General features: G+C 37.8%; 1 protein-coding gene across 1 annotated transcript in view; it reads left to right on the top strand.

Moving 5' to 3' along the window:
* Window positions 1–4,503: 4,503 nt before the first annotated feature.
* Window positions 4,504–19,530, top strand: part of LOC126457073 (uncharacterized) — a 43,133-nt gene continuing 28,106 nt past the window's right edge. The window contains exons 1-2 of the mRNA XM_050093076.1: window positions 4,504–4,612; window positions 14,936–15,161. Of these exons, the coding sequence (XP_049949033.1) occupies window positions 14,986–15,161 (176 nt within the window). The 5' untranslated portion in view covers window positions 4,504–4,612; window positions 14,936–14,985. The remainder of the gene's footprint in view (window positions 4,613–14,935; window positions 15,162–19,530) is intronic.

The following is a 19,530-nucleotide window of genomic DNA, read 5'->3' as shown; positions in this document are numbered from 1 at the left end:
GAAAACGCTCATTCGTTCTTCTTAGATTTTCTTCCCCATCTAGCCATGGGCTACTGTGTTTGTGACAAACAGTGTGGCAATGATGAATGAAAAACAGTTAAGAAACTCAATTGTAGATAGTGCAGTGTAGGAAATAACGCAAAATGCCAAAAACTGCCAAGTGCAAATACGAAGTGAAGCCAGTCGACAGCAACCATTGCTAGCAAGAAGGGAAGGAGCAGATTATGTAAAGAAACACCAAAACCACAGAAGATGCTTTGTAAATAAAAGTGAAACGCGTATAGTGTAATTCTTTTGAACTAGGTTGCAGTCAGCTCAAGACAAATTGTCAAATGGCTCTGAGCACTAAGGGACTTAACATGTGAGGTCATCAGTCCCCTAGAACGTAGAACTACTTAAACCTAACTAACCTAAGGACTTCACACACATCCATGCCCGAGACGGGATTCGAATCTGCGACCGTACGGTCGCGCGGTTCCAGACTGAAGCGCGTAGAACCGCCCAGCAACTGCGGCCGGCCCAGCTCATGAAACATATCCAACACTACTGGCCATTAAAATTGCTACATGACGAAGATGACGTGCTACAGACGCGAAATTTAACCGACAAGAAGAAGATGCTGTGATATGCAAATGATCAGCTTTTCAGAGCATTCACACAAGGTTGGCGCCGGTGGCGACACCTACAACGTGCTGACATGAGGAAAGTTGCCAACCGATTTCTCATACACAAACAGCAGTTGACCGGCGTTGCGTGGTGAAACGTTGATGTGATGCCTCGTGTAAGGAGAAATGCGTACCATCGCGTTTCCGACTTTGATAAAGGTCGGATTGTAGCCTATCGCGATTGCGGTTTATCGTATCGCGACATTGCTGCTCGCGTTGGTCGAGATCCAATTAGCAAAATATGGAATCGGTGGGTTCAGGAGGATAATACGGAACGCCGTGCTGGATCCCAACGGCCTCGTATCACTAGCAGTCGAGATGACAGGCATCTTATCCGCATGGCTGTAACGGATCGTGCAGCCATGTCTCGATCCCTGAGTCAACAGATGGGGACGTTTGCAAGACAACAACCATGTGCACGAACAGTTGGACGTCGTTTGCAGCAGCATGGACTATCAGCTCGGAGACCATGGCTGCGGTTACCCATGACGCTGCATCACAGATAGGAGCGCCTGCGATGGTGTACTCAACGACGAACCTGGGTGCACGAAAATGGCAAAACATCATTTTTTCAGATGAATCCAGGTTCTGTTTACAGCATCATGATGGTCGCATCCGTGTTTGCCGACAACGCGCTGAACGCACGTTGGAAGCGTGTATTCGTCATCGCCATACTGGCGTATCACCCGGGGTGATGGTTGGGGGAGCCATTGGTTACACGTCTCGGTCACCTCTTGTTCGCATTGACGGCACTTTGTACAGTGGACGTTATATTTCATGTTTACGACTCGTGGTTCTACCCTTCATTCGATCCCTGCGAAACCCTACATTTCAACAGGATAATGCACGACCGCATGTTGCAGGTTCTGTACGGACCTTTCTGGATATAGTAAATGTTCGACTGCTGCCCTGGGCAGCACATTCTCCAGATCTCTCACCAAATGAAAACGTCTGGTCAATGGTGGCCAAGCAACTGGGTCTTCACCATACGCCAGTCACAATCTTGATGGACTGTGGTATCGCGTTGAAGCTGCGTGGGCAGCTGTACCTGTACACGCCATCCAAGCTCTGTTTGACTCAATGCCCAGGCGTATCAAGGCCGTTATTACGGCCAGAGGTGGTTGTTCTGGGTACTGATTTCTCAAGATCTATGCACCCAAATTGCGTGAAAATGTAATCACATGTCAGTTCTAGTATAATATATTTGTCCAATGAATACCCGTTTATCATCTGCATTTCTTCTTGGTGTAGCAATTTTAATGGCCGGTAGTGTATAATAATAGATGTTAACAGCTGCTGCGGAAGATGGCCGCACAGACGAACAAAGAAAAGTGTCCATAACTGCTTCCTACAGTTAAATTGTGTACAGCATAATCAGGTTTGCCAACATTAATTTTTAAGTTCATATGCAACTTTAGTTGTCACTGGGCGTTAAAGGGTTAAAGAATACAGAGTGCCGAAGAAGGGAAGTAAGTGTTTTCAGACAATATTATCATGTCACGCGATGTGAGCGTCTAAAGGTGAGTCGACATCGGATATGCAACTCCGCGCATCATCGCTCAGGCCGGAGCAGAGCAGCCCAGAACTGCCAAGAAAGGAGCAGAGTCTTTGTAGGTGTCCAGGAGTGCTCCAGTGGTACTCGCATGTGTCAATAATGAAGGTAAACGAGAAATGCCGTTTAAACAGAGCCCGCATTTCCTCTGATGTTCCGATACTGTACCGAACTTATTCATTGTTATGCAGAGAGGCGCTCTTATGACGTACCCACCGGCCGCGCCGAACCTTCTTCCTGGCTTTGCGCGGATGCCCGGCACCACACGCCTGTTGTTCGTTGTTCTTTTTTACTGCGCTGTTTGTCTGGGCCATTTATCGATGCTCAGTTCATTCCACAGCTAACATGTTCTAAGAGTTCTACATCTACATCTACATTTATACTCCGCAAGCCACCCAACGTTGTGTGGCGGAGGGCACTTTACGTGCCACAGTCATAACTCAAAATCGACGATAATTAATTTAGAGAGACGATGAAAGAGAATTACTGTAAAAAGAAAATATTCTCCACCTGAACTTGTCAGGGAAACGTGTACACCCCGGAAAAAAAGTGGAAGGGGGGGGGGGGGGGGGACGGAGTGGACCTGTGTTCCCCCAACAATACGGCGCTGGCTGTCGTATTTACATAAAAAGATCTGCAGCGGATTTGCTAGCCCAGTTAAATACGTCTGGAAAACAACTAACCAAGTTCCTGATGTAGTCAACACAATCGTTATTTCTCTTCACTTAAATATTACAGCTAGACAGCTCATGCTCTATCTAATATTTCTGCTTCTCCACTGCACATAGTTCACGTTAGCCGAATACTCTGAAAACAAGACGTAACTTGACAATCCAAGCACGTTTCAAAACTGGTTGCGTTTACATGGGAGCGAAAATGGATTGCGGAATTGGAAAACCGCAACTAGACGCGAATTTCCAAAATCAGTTTGGACCGCCCATAAGCGGCATTGGAAATTCGGTTTACTAAATCCGGATTTGGAAGCCCCATGTAAACGCGGTGACTGTATGACACACAACGCGTAACAATCACATCAATTGAGAGCTCACTGATGAATACTCAGAGCTTGCAATAATATGAGGACTGGCGAGGCTGGAGGGCTCGTAGCCTGATAACCCCGGGTTCACCAAACACAAATTCTTCATTGCTTTCTGAACTTCGAAAGGTGGCCGACATTTGTGTAAGTTCTGAGATGCGAAAACTGTTTTCCAGATTAAAAATTAATTCCGTCGGAGCAAAACTCACACGTTTCGTCTGCAGGAATACGCTATGACTAATCTCACTTTTGGTTGGAGTGGGATCCAAAAATACATTTATTTACATTTTTCGTACTTTCCTTAGATCACAATGCTACAAACAGTCCGTTGCCCATCTTTGTGCGATTGGAGTTTGTACTCCGTTCCTATGACCTCCATTTCGGTGAGATCTTAAATCTAATCTCCGTTTCGCTCATTTTAAACTCATTACTTACAAATGAGCATATCAATATGCTCGAAGGGAAACTGCGAATTTGCACAGAACATGTCATCGATTTGTCTTTTTTCAAAAATTAGTACGTTAAGTTCTGATCGCTCCGCTTCCTTGTTATATATATATATTTTTAATAATGCAACTGAGCGAGAATAATGTGGCGTATGGTAAGTTACGTATTTGATAAAGTCGACTAAATTAAGAGTCCTTTGACGCTGAACATGGTCAAAGCGAGGCGGAAGGACAAAGTTTATGTTAAACGCCGGCCTTTATCGGAGAGAAGCATACAGATTGAAGTGGACAGAGAAAGGACACTTTTGTTGCAACGAATTGTCGCAGCATTCACTTGTCGCCCCGACTGCGAAAAAGATTTAAATTTCTATGGCCACATCAGGATTTGTTTCTTGTTCGTACCAAAACATCTAAAATTATGGATCCTAGTCCTCTTAAATATGACCCCAGTGCGCTTTAGCCCAGCGAAATTGCAACACAAAGAGACCACTATCGTTTTGCACGTTGAGGCTCTTGTAGCCTTCCAAAATGTATGTTTCCTGCCTCTGATGTGTTTTACATCTTCTCTCACCGTGTTCTTCTATTTGTTTTCCGCCTTTGTGTATTTTAAGACTGACTTTATTTCTGGCTTTCGCTGCTCTTGCGCCTTCCACCCCTAGATCCTGAATGTCTCGCCCTAGCTTGGAAGTGATCAATAGCGGAGCTGTTAACGCAGCTGCCAGTGGGCTCCGGACATGCGCGTTGTGGAAGTGTACATCGCCATGACTAGTGTTCTCGTTCTTCTTTCACAAGTAATATGATTGTTGTATCAACAGTACTGTCTGGTGAGCACAATAGTGACCAGGTGGCCAGTAATACAGCATCAAGAGCTGGAATGCTGTCGGAGTGGAATGACATCGCTGAGGTGTGTCAGGTATGCACATTCGGAAAGCTGAACAGGGTTTGTAGACATTACCGTGGCTGTTGTTTACGACGTCCTATTAGTCACTGTCGTAATATTGTAGTGCGGCATTTGTTTTCACAATAAAAAGTGAAACATGAAATGCATTTAGCATTTCTTTAGCGTTTCTTAACAATAATGCTTAATTGTTGATCGTCTAGTGTCAGTTGTTTGTCTACCGTAAACACACAAAGAACAAAGAATTAGCGTCTGCAAGTGTGCGCTTCCACCTGTTTGTACCGATAGTATATTTTTCGTAGAGGAAATGAAAAACAACGGCGCGAAGAAACACAGCTAATAATCATAGCTATGATAGAATGGGCGATGTTGAAACTGAAACACATACCGCTAGACATATTACACGGTTGTACGACGTTAATCTGTTTATTAAATTCGCGCATATTTATTTGTCAAGCTGTCACGTGAAATAACGGTTCAGAAGTAAATATAGCTCAAACAGATAGAAGAAGCGCACGTACAGCAGGATGATTGTAGTTTTGTTTCAGTCAATTATACGGAAATTTACAGTGTTAGTATTAAATATTACAAGGCCACAAGCGGTTTATTTTCATTGCACAGAAGCAGCACATTTGTTTCCTCATCAAATTCCACGTAACATAGCTCTTTCTTCACACGTAACTGGTACCGGTGCATATTTAAAATCCCAACATATGGTGCAGAAACGGAGATCAAATGTGAACTTTGCCTAATACTGTATTTGCCCCAGTACCTGTCAGCAGATATCATATATAAATGGTTTAGGGCCAATAATTCTGAATTTCGTGTTTTATGCTACAGTTTACCTATTGTTGTGACAAACTGGATTATCTGGTCCTGGCATTTCCTAATAAATTTGCCGTCATCATTTTCTTAAACTACGAAATTGGATGAGTTTCTTCGATAATGAGGGTCACCATCCTCTCGTACCTGTATGTAACGTTTTTTACTACAATTTCAACTGAAATTATTTTACATTACATCTTGTATTTTTTCTGCTCTTCATTGAGGAGCACATGAAAAATATAGCCATCCTGAATCTTTTTAATTTTGCACAACGTGCTACATGTTTGTGTTTTATATAGCATTCGAATATGATGTCGATAAATTCTTTGTCACTGCAATTTAGTGCATTTTTAAATCTACCTATGTGGGCTCATTTTTTTTATGGTGCACAATGTCATTGTTCTCCAAAGAATTCACTTGTAGTTTGTAACATACCATTTACACATGGCTACTGGTATGTTATTTTCACCACTTTACCAGTTCATAAGATTGCTTTTTCTCAATTTATGCAATAAGTCCACATGGCCTGCCTCTAAAACCTGAGTAACTGCCATAACAAATAAAAACAGTCATATTCTAATGTACTTTGCTTTGTGCTTTATAGTCTTCAACGTTTTCTCGGTAAATGACACAACTCTGTGGCACTTTTCCTTGTTAATTACTTCTCAAAGATCAAACTTTTCTGGATCTGCTAATCCAGTTGTCCTTTCAATCACGCTGAACTATTGCATTTGAATGGAAACTCAGAAATCATAATGAGTAGAGGGAGCCGCTTGAAGTAAATGATTAATAGTATGATTCTTTAAGTATAAAATGGAAAACCCCCTTTAGAAACTGAATGAAATGAACAAAGAAACATGCAAGACATATAATAGTAACAGAACTCAAAATATTCATCACATCTCTTTTATGGATCAGATCATCTGCCCCCCTCCTCCAACCTTTCGCACAACCATCCTTGTTACATTTACGTTTACATGCTGGTTGAACTGTAAAGTATTGAGGGAGAAAAATGATAGTCTTTATTAAAGTTTTATGGGGCCGTGGTTAGCAAACATTTTGGGGAGTTGAGTAGATACGTGCTAAAGAGTTTTTACATCATTTATGAAACTTAAACTTAATCTGTTCACTGGCTTCTAATTCAGATGAAGATTTCAAATGTAGAAACTTGTCAGCAAGCAAGTTACTTCAAGAGGCATAGAAACTATTGAACCACACTCATACAACGATACTGAGAACTTTTCAGGAGCAATGTGTATACCTGGATCTCATTTCAACATTTATGTAATTGCTGTGGAATAATAAATACAATAATGGAGGATCATAGAGGGAATACAGAAAATTGTATGACAAAAGACAACTGCCATCCAAACATGAAAAAACTGAATTCAGAGTTGAGGGAGTGTACAAATATTGATTTTATAGAATATGTAAAGAGGTATAGGAAAATATACCGCAGAGTAATTGCAAATGCAAAGTTATTAAGTAATAATATGGAAATAAAACAGTCCAGAAATAAAACTAAAATAGCATGGGAAATTGTGAGAAAAGAAACCGGGGTACCTACCAAAGACAAGGAAATTATTCTAAAAGATGAGGAGAATAAAATGGTAGATAAATATGCCATGCCTAATTATATAAATAATTACTTTTTAAATGTACCCCAGACATTAAGCAGGAATCTTGGGGAGCAGATTAAGATTGAAGCACCCAAGGCAGCCAGCAGTATGATGGCAGTTCCAACAAACGAAAAGGAAGTTTTAAAAGTGATTAAAAGTCTGAAGTCCAAGATGTCAGCTGGAGTAGATGAGGTGCCAATAATATTAGTAAAGAAAACAGCTAATAAAGATAGTGAAACCATTGGCGCACATAGCAAACTTGTCAATGGCTGAGGGCGTGTTTCCACAAAAACTGAAAATTTCTAAAGTCATTCCCCTGTTAAAAAAGGGTGATAAACTTAAAATAGAAAACTACAGACCTGTCTCACTCCTCTCAACTTTCTCTAAAGTTTTAGAGATACTAATGAAATATAGAGTCACACATTATCTTAATATGAACAACCTGGGTAAAAAAGTGGTTTGAGTCTTATCTGGAAAAGAGGATGCAGGTGGTTGAAATTACAGCACCAAATATTAATCAAAAAATTAAACTAAGATCAGATCCAAGGGAGTTCACAGTAGGAGTGCCCCAAGGAAGTGTATTAGGCCCCTTGCTGTTCCTCATTTACATTAATGATATTCAGTTGTCAGAGAGAAAAGCTAGAATCATGTTATTTGCTGATGGTACTAGTTTAATAGTTAGTGATACGAAGCAGTCATTGCACAGTACTGTTAAACATGTCCTACAAGATATACAAAAATGGTTTAGTGCTAACAAGCTAACACTGAATGCAAAAAAAACTAATTATGTGCAATATGGAAAATAAGTGAACAGGACGACCTGAATCCCACCATGGAGGGCAAACAACTTGAAAGAGTACAGTGTGCAAAATTCCTGGGTATGCCCATTGATGAGAAGATTAATTGGAAGGACCATGTGGTGAACTTAGCACTAAAACTAAATTCAGCATGTTTTGTGCTTAGAATAATGACTGTACCAGATTAGTATATTTTGGCTATTTTCAGTCCATTGCATCCTATGGGATAGTATTCTGGGGAAAAACAAATTGTCGTCTAACTGAGATTTTCAAATTACAAAAACGTGCTATTCGGATAATGACCCACAGCCCACCTCAAACACATTGTAGGCCCCTTTTTAAAGCATTGAAAATTTTAACAATTCCATCATTATACATTCTGAAATGTCTGTTGGTGATCAAAAGAAATCAGGACCAAATGAAAGCCAATACAGACTTCCATAATTACGATACACGGCAATGTAAAGATCTCGACATACAACCTGTAACAAGGACCCGAAGCCAGAAACATGTATGTAATCAAGGCATCAAACTTTTTAATGCACTACCAAAACATATCAAAGAGCTGGAAAATGAGGATAAATTTAAAACTGTTCTAAAGAACCACATGCTTGACAAATGCTATTACAGCATAAGCGAATATCTCTGCGCAACTGTATAAAATATATGTTTAAGTTAATGTGACAAATGAAATTACATCAGTGCATAATAAATTATGTTATAAAAACACTCATTAGTTGTAGATTGTATTAAACATAAGATAAATTAATATGAATTCAGCACAGATACAAATTTTGTAAAGATATTATATAGTTGTTAAAATGTACCCTGACAAATCCTATATCACAAATGTGATCATTGGGATGATAATAAATAAATAAATATGGAGATACTTCATTACCATTGATTATTGTATGAATTAGTTTGTCTCCCCAGTAAGATTAGTGAAGTCCATAGGATGGTAAACTGTTGCTGTTATCCTGGCTGAATGAAGTGTTGTATACTGGTGGGGACATATTCCATTCAGTTGCTCATTAGTGTATTTTTCTTTTCATTTAATTTGTCAGTTCAGATGAGATTTTGATGGCATGTCACCACTGGCATAATGATATAACTTCTGGTTCCTTATTGTGGCTTCATTGCTATCAATAGTGATGATGAATGGCTTACTGAAATTGGAATAGACAATGACAAGTAGTATCATTAGCTCTATGCTCCACCCCCTCCCACCCCTTCCCCATAGTTGCTTGTTCCATGCTAATTAGCTTACAGGTAGTTAGAAAACATATTAAAATGGTTTATTAATCATCCATGGTACCAAACTATGCTTGACGTCATTAGTTTGATTTGATATTTTGAATTGTTATGGATGGAATCCGACTTCACTGGGTTGGGTTTAATTTTATGGGTGACATTACATGTTCTAAATGCAATAGTGACTTCTTCAAAAATTCACACTTTACTGTTTTCTTCAAAAATTCACACTTTACTGTTTCAACATGGAAAGTGTGAATTTGCTTGTGTTTCATGTTTTTGGTCAGTTTGTGATTATGCTCACCTAGGTATTTTCTGATCATGACTGTCAGGGAGGGTAACAATCTGAAAGATTTCAAATCTTTCATAACATAGTCTTTGAGTTCCTGGCATGTGCTAGATGCTGTCTCTAACCCACAGGCATAGGCATATAAACACATAAATGTTTCAAGGTCTCTGCTGCATACCGGATGTCATTTTTTCCCCTGTTTCTGTTCTCCATTGACACATGTTAATTCCTATTAGACTGAATCCAGAGAAATTTTTCACCTTTCCATTGATATGTCACCTATTTGCAGCAATGGAAATACGAGATCACACTGCATTCCTTTAGTAAGTTGAAATTTACTAATATATCATTTTCATTAATCACTCATATTTAATTCCATTCATTTATTCTTTATCTGATAGTATTGTATTTCCTACTGTAGCACTTTCTGTTGAGAGTGAAAACAGTGCTACTCACCACATAGAGAAGACATTGCATCACAGGTAGGCATCGTAAAAAAGACTGTAAAAATGTGTAAGCTTGCAGACAAAGTCGTTCTTTCAAAGCAGAAAGAGCACAACTCACACACAAATGGCCACTGTCTGTGCGTACCAAGTTATCTCATTCTGGACTTCACATTGTTTCTTCAGAGTCTGTTGTATTCTATAGAGGAGGATGCATGTAGTCCTCTCTTCAGACTCAAGTAACAATTTGTTAACTAAAAAGAAATTGTACTGCATGTGACGGCCTAAACCACTTTAGAATTTCATAAAGTACAGAGTAAAAGTTGGTTTAAAGCTGGAAAGACACAGACTCAATAAGCAGAAAATCAGATACATAAACTCTGATTTAAAAATGACGACAGACACTGAATTTTAGAAAACAAAGATTATACATACATAGACAACAAAGAAGCAGTCATTTAACAAAGGTTCATATGCAAACAGCGAAAGATGTTGCGTGCAAAAAGAATGCAAAAGAAAAGAGAATCTCAGATGGAATGAGTCAAATACTAAAGGAGGATGCAGGAGTTTCAAGTAAAGACAACAGGAAAGTGATGCAGTATGCTGAATTAAACAAAACTTATAGTAAATATCTGCATAAGAATGTGAGAAGATATAATGAAACTCTGATAAAGAACAGTTGAAGACCATTACAGTAGAAACAAAGTGCAAGAGAAACTATGATAGGTAGACATTATATACCATAAGATAAAAGGGTAGAAGACAGTTTCTAACAAAAGAAAGGAAAATATACAAGTATTTGTAACAATGCTGTAACTTTAACTGGTTTTGCTTTGGGTCTTTTATGGAACATAGTAATTATTATGCATGAAGAGACACTTTTTGACATATTTTATAACTTTGTATTCGACATAACGTTAGTGTTTGGTTACAAGCTGTTATTCTAGTGTTACTGCTTCTGATATGTTGTTATTGTTTTTTTGGTGTACCTATGAAACGAAGAATTTCCAACCACCAAAAAATTAAGTGGAAATTCAAAATATACCAAGATCTTACAAGATACCACAGTAAAATTAAATGATGATATGAGATTGAGTCCAAAAGTTGTCTTTCTAATGGGTTCCCAGCCCATGTTAGGTTGATGAACAACATATTGTACACAGGGTGGTCAGAAGCATTTTGAAAAGCTTTTAAGGGTGTAGAACACAAATAACTGTTAAAAACAAAATTCGGTATGTTTTCTGTTTCCAAGTTAAATAACATTGAAGTTAGCCATTCAGGCAGTTATACATATAAATTCAAGCACCCTGGTAGACACAATTAGTGTCAGCTGTTCTCATAGCGTAGGCCATAGGTGATAGTGTATGAGACTGCTCAGTTTTTGGTTCAGGTTCAATACTTACTACCATCCCATGTCCAGTTTTTATGTTGCCATCTTGTTTGGTTTTAGGAAACCAAATGAAGAACGTGTTTGGTGTCACTGTATTTGGAGGGGAGCCGCTTGAATTAGCACACGATGGCCTGATTGGCTGACTTCGTTGCTAATTAACTCGGAAATTGCGTAGGGTATCGAATTTTTTTCGTAACAGTTAATTCTCATCACAACCTACCTGGCAACAACCTGACAAGCTTTTCAGACTGTTTGTGACCACCATATATATTTTTCAAACTGTTTATCTGTGATTGACCTCTCATTGTCTCATTATATTTACATGATGATGAGCTCATTTCACTAATTTTTGTCATTTTGAAGTGATCCTGCAATGATGGTACAACCTTTTGCAATATTCAATGATAAAAGTATATTGCTTATGTCTGTGTAAGTAATTGTTTGTTATGTTTATCAGATTCCAAATTAGATGTAGAGTTTTTCACTCCACAGTATTGATACTATGTGAAATAGATAACAGTTTAAATATAGGTCTTCTCTCCACACAATATTAACAATAAGATACTGTTTAAAATGCAACAGATAAGGCAATTCAGTTATTTTTCAGTATTTGAGGATGGAGTTTATATTACAGCTTATGGAACTGAACAGTGCAGAGTGGGTGGAGAGAAGGTTTTCATTTAGACATTCCAACAGTATTTTGAAGTGGTGAGAAAGCACTAGAGTAAGCTGCTTTAAATGTTCATGCTTTTGGTGTTATATTGATGATACACTTCTGTTGTGCCCTCCTTCAGCAATAACACTACCCATGTTGTTCAGCTTCAGTGAATATATGTTTTATATGTGGAAGAGAATTGGAGACTGGAAGATTTCAGATAAATGGAGACATTGGAAGATTTCATATAAATGGAGACATTGGAAGATTTCAGGTAAATTATATAATTATAAGACAGAGAGTTTGTTTCCAGATTTTAAACTGCAAAACATTTCCAGTGGCATATGTGGCTTCTGGACATAATTTTTTGGTTGTAAAGTGCAGAGGAAAACTGGAAAGAATTGCAGTAAGTTAGGAAATTAAGGAGATGAGATCTGGTCAGATTGAAAGAATGGGAGATGGCTGAGAGTTAGAACGGGATCATTAAAGTTCAGGAAGAATAAATAAAAGAATTGAGGTATGTTAGTGATATGTAATGCTGTCAGATACAGCAAAGGACTTGGAAGGGCAGTCAAATGGAAGGTATAATGTCTTGAAAAAAGGTTATAAGATGAACATCACCAAAAGTAAAACAAGGGTATTGAAATGTAGTCAGGCAATGGTGATGAAACTGGATTGGGAAGTGAGACACTAAAAGTAATAGAGATTTTCTATTTGGACAGCAAAATATTTGATGGTGGCAGATGTGGAGTTAATTTAATACTCTGTAAGAAAAAACTTGTAAAAAATAGGAATTGTTTACACCAAATGTAAATTTAAGGGTTTAGAAAGTCTTTTCTGAAAATATTTGTCTGCAGTGTAGGCAGGTAGAAAAGTGAAACATGGATGACAAACTATTTCAACAAGAAGAGAATATAAGCTTTTGGAATCTGGTTCTATAGAACAATGTTGAAGATTAGTTGGGTATATCAATAACCAATGAAGAGGTACTGAACTGAACAAATATACAAATAGAACTAAGGGACATAGTTCTTGAAGGTTTTGACAGCACAAAATTTATGGGACTCAGACTCCTGAACAACACAAGATGGGAGGTACACATTGAATATCTGCAAAGAAAACTAAGCAAAACCTGCTAAATGATGAGGATCTTAAAAAGCTGTTGCAGCAAAGCCAGCCTGTTAAATGTATACTACTCCTATGTCTATTCTGTAATTAAATATGGCATAATCTTCTGGGGCAATGTAAAAACAAATATTAAACTTTTCATGATGCAAAAGAGAATATTAAGAATTATTGAAGGTGTAAACAATAGGAAATCATGCAGACCCATATTCAAAAAAATGCCAATTTTTCCTCTGACTTGCATTTTTATCTATGAAACATCAGTTTTCATAAAACAATAGACAGCCAGGTATCTTATTAAAAATGAAGATATGCATGCATACAGACAAGACAAAAATTTGGTCTTCATATGAAGCAGGTGAGAACATTGTTGTGCCAAAAAGGCTCTCTACATATTGGGATAAAAATTTACAATAATTTGCCTAACCATATTAAATCAGTAAGTAAACTCAGTAGTTTTAAGGCTGAACTAAAGGCATATTTAATTGATCATTGGTTTTACGGTCTGACAGAGTATCTAGAAACCAAACAACAAAAATAGTATACATAATGAATATTCTACTTTGTATGTTGTCTCTGATGTGTATTGTATATAAGATTCTTTGCTAAATTATTTAAATATCTAGTCCCTAGCAATGCAATACAGACTGTATTTTATGTTGTAAAGACTTAGCCATGCCCAGTATCCTTGTATATATTCCATACATGTAGGATTAGAAGGACTAAATAAATAAAAAATAAATAAATAAATAAAAATTTATGGCACAACTTGACTAAAAGAATGATTGGTTGATAGGATGCATTTTGAGGCACCAAGGATTGTCAGTTTGATAAGGTAGGAAAGTGTGGGGGATAAAACCTGAAGAGGGAGACCAAGGCCTTGAATACATTTAGCAGGTTCAATAGAATGTAGGTTGCAGTAGTTTTGCAGAGATGAAGAGGTTTGCTGAGGGTAGACTAGTGTGGATAATTGTGTCAAACCATTCTTCTGACTGAAGGCCATACTGCTAACAGCAGCAACAACAATACTGATTGCCCACTGATTGTATTTATTTGTAATGTCTCTAGCACAATTTGTGCTTAGTTACCTGTCTCCTCTCCTCCTCTGCCCTTTACTCTTCTTCTGAGCGCTTTCCTACTCCCACCTCATCCTTCTTGCTGACTAGACATTGCTCTCGTAGTATTCACTTTAAATTTTCCCTTTTATTGTTTCTCTGCCCCATTCTGGTAAAATATTTGATAAAATTCATAGTGAACTTTTTCTTTCTTTGGCCAGCTGTATCATATTTCAAAAGCACTTTTTGAATAAAATTTTTTTGTGTTAGGCCATGTCATTTTAAAACATTTTGACTGACTTACTGTGCTTGTCTTCAGGGAGTTAATTCCCTAGTTAACTCGTGGTTAACCATCCTGAAGGACACCACAGCAAGTTAGCCAAGACATTGACAATTTAGTTGGTTTAGTGTTTTAAAATGATGGAGCCCAAGACCCAAAATCATTTTATTCAGAATGACACTGGCTGTGGAGGCCTATGAACTTATAGAGGCACTTTTTATACTAATCTTAATTTTATTTGCTAAGAAGGAATGGGGGCTAGGTAAATAAGCTTAAATTTTCGTAAACTGAAACTGACATACACCCAAAAAATGGTGCAATTGATGTCACAAAACTCTTTTAAATAATTTGTAGAACTTGCTGTCATAGGTAAATTTTTAGTTTTCTGTCCCCTGTGTAATTAATCCCATAGAGATGTTAAGATAAAATTAGATTAATAATGTTTCGCTCAGAATATATTCTTGTGTCATATGCCAAAATGTACCCTCTGTCACAGTATATTTACAGTGTATAGGTACATTTATGGGAGAAATTATTGCATTTATTATTTACACTACCCATAAAGCGTAGGTGGGTTACTGATTTTGGCAATTATGTTGCATGCAGGTGAAAGCTTTCTGGTGAAAATCACATTCACACTTGATGGAAAGTTCCTCATGCATTTCTGGATTGACAAGCGCAGCCAGACGTGTGGGTATAACGGGCGGCGCTCACTGCCTATGGGCTGTGGGACAAGACGGCCCCGCTGCAAGCCCATGGTTACACCTGTCCACCGGTTTACACCGATTGACTGTGGGCGGCGTAGCCAGCTGTCAGTGCCGCCCACATTCGGGTTTGTTTACTTTTAATACTTATTCTTGATACTTTTAATGCTGAGTGAATGTTTAATACATATTCATGATGATACTTTTAATACTGAGTGGTTTTTTGTCACTTTGCCTATAACAGTGTAACAAAAATATTTTCTGTACACAGTGCTGCACAGCTTCAGTGTAAGCTCACTGGACAAAATACACAAGTGCCCCCGTCCCCTCCTCCCTTAAAAGAGCAGACTATGGGTGATATGGAACTGGTACTGGGTGGTAATATGACACTCCGTAATGATTGTAACTTGTGGCAGTGAAGTTATATGTATGTGCCAGTTGGTTGTCCAGAACTGCTGTACATTGGTGGGTTGACATGAAGATGTGACACAATGGCAGAAAGGAGCAATGGACATGCCAGTGACCACACCATGGATGTTGCATAATTTGTGGATGTATCAATACTGACTGTCGACTATGTGTACAAGCCATGTAACTGAGTGGTTGCAAAAAGATCCCAACCGACAGGGATGAGGGAAGATTGTCATGCCTTGTCAGTGACAGATGGTTTCAAACCAAAAAGGAACAGCTGTTATCAGTGAATGCAGATCAACCTCAACTAGTTTCCAAGTGAACATTGCAAAGTTCAATTGGAGTCTGATGCCTTGCAGAAGGCCATTGCATCACAGCAGCATCTAAACTGCACATCTTCAGTGGGCCAAATGACAGAAAATGGACAGTAGTTGACTGGAAGTGTGTGCAGTTTCAGTGCTGATGTCATGATTTTGCCTTTTTTTTTCCAAATAATGCAACATGTTGAGTTTACCAATGGGAGAATGAGGCATTTATTTATTTAACTAGATCTGATTAGGGCCATTTGGCCCCCTCTTACATCAGCCGAGGGATTCACACATACAGGACCTCTTCTCCTTCAGTCACCTGAGAAGTAACAGTTTTAATATGACAGATAGTATTAAAATGATTTGAGTGTCTGAAGTGGTAATGTCAGTAAATAATAATAAAATAATAAATACTGGCAGTACTTGTACTACTTCAGCTGCTACCAGCAATAGTGATAATAGTAATAATAATAATAATAATAATAATAAACCCCGTGGAGGCCCGGGAAAAGAATAGGCCTCCGGTATGTTCTGCCAGTCGTAAAAGGCGACAAAAAGAACAAACCACTAATAGGGCTAACCCTCCTTTTTAGTGCGATTAGTTGGTTCAGGACAGAACTAAAGAAGCCTCGGACAAGCGCCGTCATGGTCGGGGACGACGTTTGAACCCTATGCCCACCCAAAATGGTAACGACACTGCTAGCCAACTGGAAAATGATTTAAATCCAAATAGAGGTGTTTTGCAGGATATGCTTCCTGCAACCACCCTAGAAGGAAAACAAAGACAGAGGATGAGATGGTCAGATGAAGTTAATCAACAACTCATGTTCTGTTATTACCAAGCAACAAACCTAGGAACCAACACAACTGGATACAGATCACAAGTATACACAACATTTATTATCAGATATCCAGAATTAAAATTTTTAACAGAACAACGACTAGGTGATCAGATCCGTTTAATAATCAAAAATAACAGGATATCCAAGTCAGAATTAGAAAACATCAAACAACAAGTACAACAAATACTGGAATAAAATAATGTGCAATCAGAAGAAGAAGAAAATACAGTAATGGACTCAAACATCCCAGAGCAAACAAACAAAGAACAACACGCATCAATTAAACAATCAGAGGAAAACGAAATCTTAAGACAGCCACCAGAACAAGCACAAATAGAACTCGAAGTAACACACATGTTAGATATAGAAGAAAAATTTCAGCTGACATATATAGAATACAAAGACACAAATGCAGACATTAGACCATTCTTGCGTAGACCGCCAAATAACCCACAAGTCAAAACAACAATAAAAACTATCAACACAATCATACACAACAAAATAAATGAAAACACAACTATGGAAGAGTTACAACTACTGGTTTATATAGGAGCACTCACTACACTAAATATACACACTAGGCAGAGATCAGAACCAACCAACACACAGAAGAAACCCACAAAACCAGCATGGCAACACAGGCTACAGATCAGGATAGAAAAACTGAGAAAAGACATCGGACAGCTAACACAATTTATAGGAAATGAAATGTCAGAAAAAAAAACGAAAAAGGTTAGGTAAAATCTCACAACAAGAAGCGATAGAGCAATTAGATGAAAAGAAGCAGAAATTACAAGCATTGGCCAAATGACTTAGAAGATACAAAAAAAGTGAAAATAGAAGGAAACAAAACCAAACATTCAACACAAACCAAAACAAATTTTACCAGACAATAGATAACACACACATTAAAATAGACAATCGACCAAACATAACGGACATGGAACACTTCTGGAGCAACATATGGTCAAACCCGGTACAACATAACAGGCATGCAAGGTGGATACAAGCAGAAATAGATACATACAAGATGATACCACAAATGCCTGAAGTGATAATTTTGCAACATGAAGTCACCCAAGCAATTAATTCTACTCACAATTGGAAAGCCCCTGGAAAAGATAAAATAACAAATTTCTGGCTAAAGAAGTTCACCTCAACACATTCACATCTAACCAAATTATTTAACAGTTACATTGCAGACCCATACACATTCCCTGATACACTTACACATGGAATAACTTATGTGAAACCTAAAGATCAAGCAGACACAGCAAACCCAGCTAAATATAGCCCCATAACATGCCTACCAACAGTATACAAAATATTAACTTCAGTAATTACACAGAAATTAATGACACATACAACACAGAACAAAATTATAAATGAAGAACAAAAAGGCTGTTGCAAAGAAGCACGAGGATGTAAAGAGCAACTGATAATAGATGCAGAGGTGATATATCAAGCTAAAACTAAACAAAGGTCGCTACACTACACATACATTGATTACCAAAAAGCTTTTGATAGTGTACCCCACTCATGGTTCCTACAAATACTGGAAATATACAAAGTAGATCCTAAATTGATACAGTTCCTAAACATGGTAATGAAAAACTGGAAAACCACACTTAATATCCAAACAAATTCAAATAATATCACATCACAGCCAATACAGATTAAGCGTGGAATATACCAAGGAGACTCATTAAGTCCTTTCTGGTTCTGCCTTGCTCTGAATCCACTATCCAACATGCTAAATAATACAAATTATGGATACAATATTACTGGAACATACCCACACAAAATCACACATTTGCTATACATGGATGATCTAAAACTACTGGCAGCAACAAATCAACAACTCAGCCAATTACTAAAGATAACAGAAGTATTCAGCAATGATATAAATATGGCTTTTGGAACAGACAAATGTAAGAAAAATAGCAGAGTCAAGGGAAAACACACTAAACAGGAAGATTACATATTGGATAACCACAGGGACTGCATAGAAGCGATGGAAAAAAACAGATGCCTATAAATATCTAGGATACAGACAAAAAATAGGAATATACAAATATTAAAGAAGAACTAAAAGAAAAATATAGACAAAGACTAACAAAAATACTGAAAACAGAACTGACAGCAAGAAACAAGACAAAAGCTGTAAATACTTATGCTATACCAATATTGACCTACTCATTTGGAGTAGTGAAATGGAGTAAAACAGATCTTACACGATCACAATGCCACAAATATAGAATACATCACATACATTCAGCAACTGAAAGATTCACATTAAGCAGAAAGGAAGGAGGAAGGGGATTTATCGACATAAAGAACCTACATTATGGACAGGTAGACAATTTAAGAAAATTCTTTCTAGAACGAGCAGAAACTAGCAAAATACACAAAGCAATCACTCATATAAATACATCAGCTACACCACTGCAATTTCATAACCACTTCTACAACCCTTTAGATTACATAACATCAACAGATACGAAGAAAGTAAATTGGAAAAAGAAAACACTACATGGCAAGCTCCCGTATCATCTAACACAGCCACACATCGATCAAGACGCATCCGACGCATGGCTAAGAAAAGGCAATATATACAGTGAGGTGGAAGGATTCATGATTGCAATACAGGATCAAACAATAAACACCAGATATTACAGTAAGCATATTATTAAAGATCCCAATACCACAACAAATAAATGCAGACTTTGCAAACAACAAATAGAAACAGTAGATCACATCACAAGCGGGTGTACAATACTAGCAAATTCAGAATACCCCAGAAGACATGACAATATAGCAAAAATAATACATCAACAGCTTGCCTTACAACATAAACTTATAAAACAACATGTTCCCACATACAAGTATGCACCACAAAATGTACTGGAGAATGATGAACACAAATTATACTGGAA

Source organism: Schistocerca serialis, chromosome 1 (genome assembly GCF_023864345.2).
Source record: "Schistocerca serialis cubense isolate TAMUIC-IGC-003099 chromosome 1, iqSchSeri2.2, whole genome shotgun sequence".
NCBI lineage: Eukaryota > Metazoa > Arthropoda > Insecta > Orthoptera > Acrididae > Schistocerca > Schistocerca serialis.
This window is presented reverse-complemented; position numbering and strand designations above follow the sequence as displayed.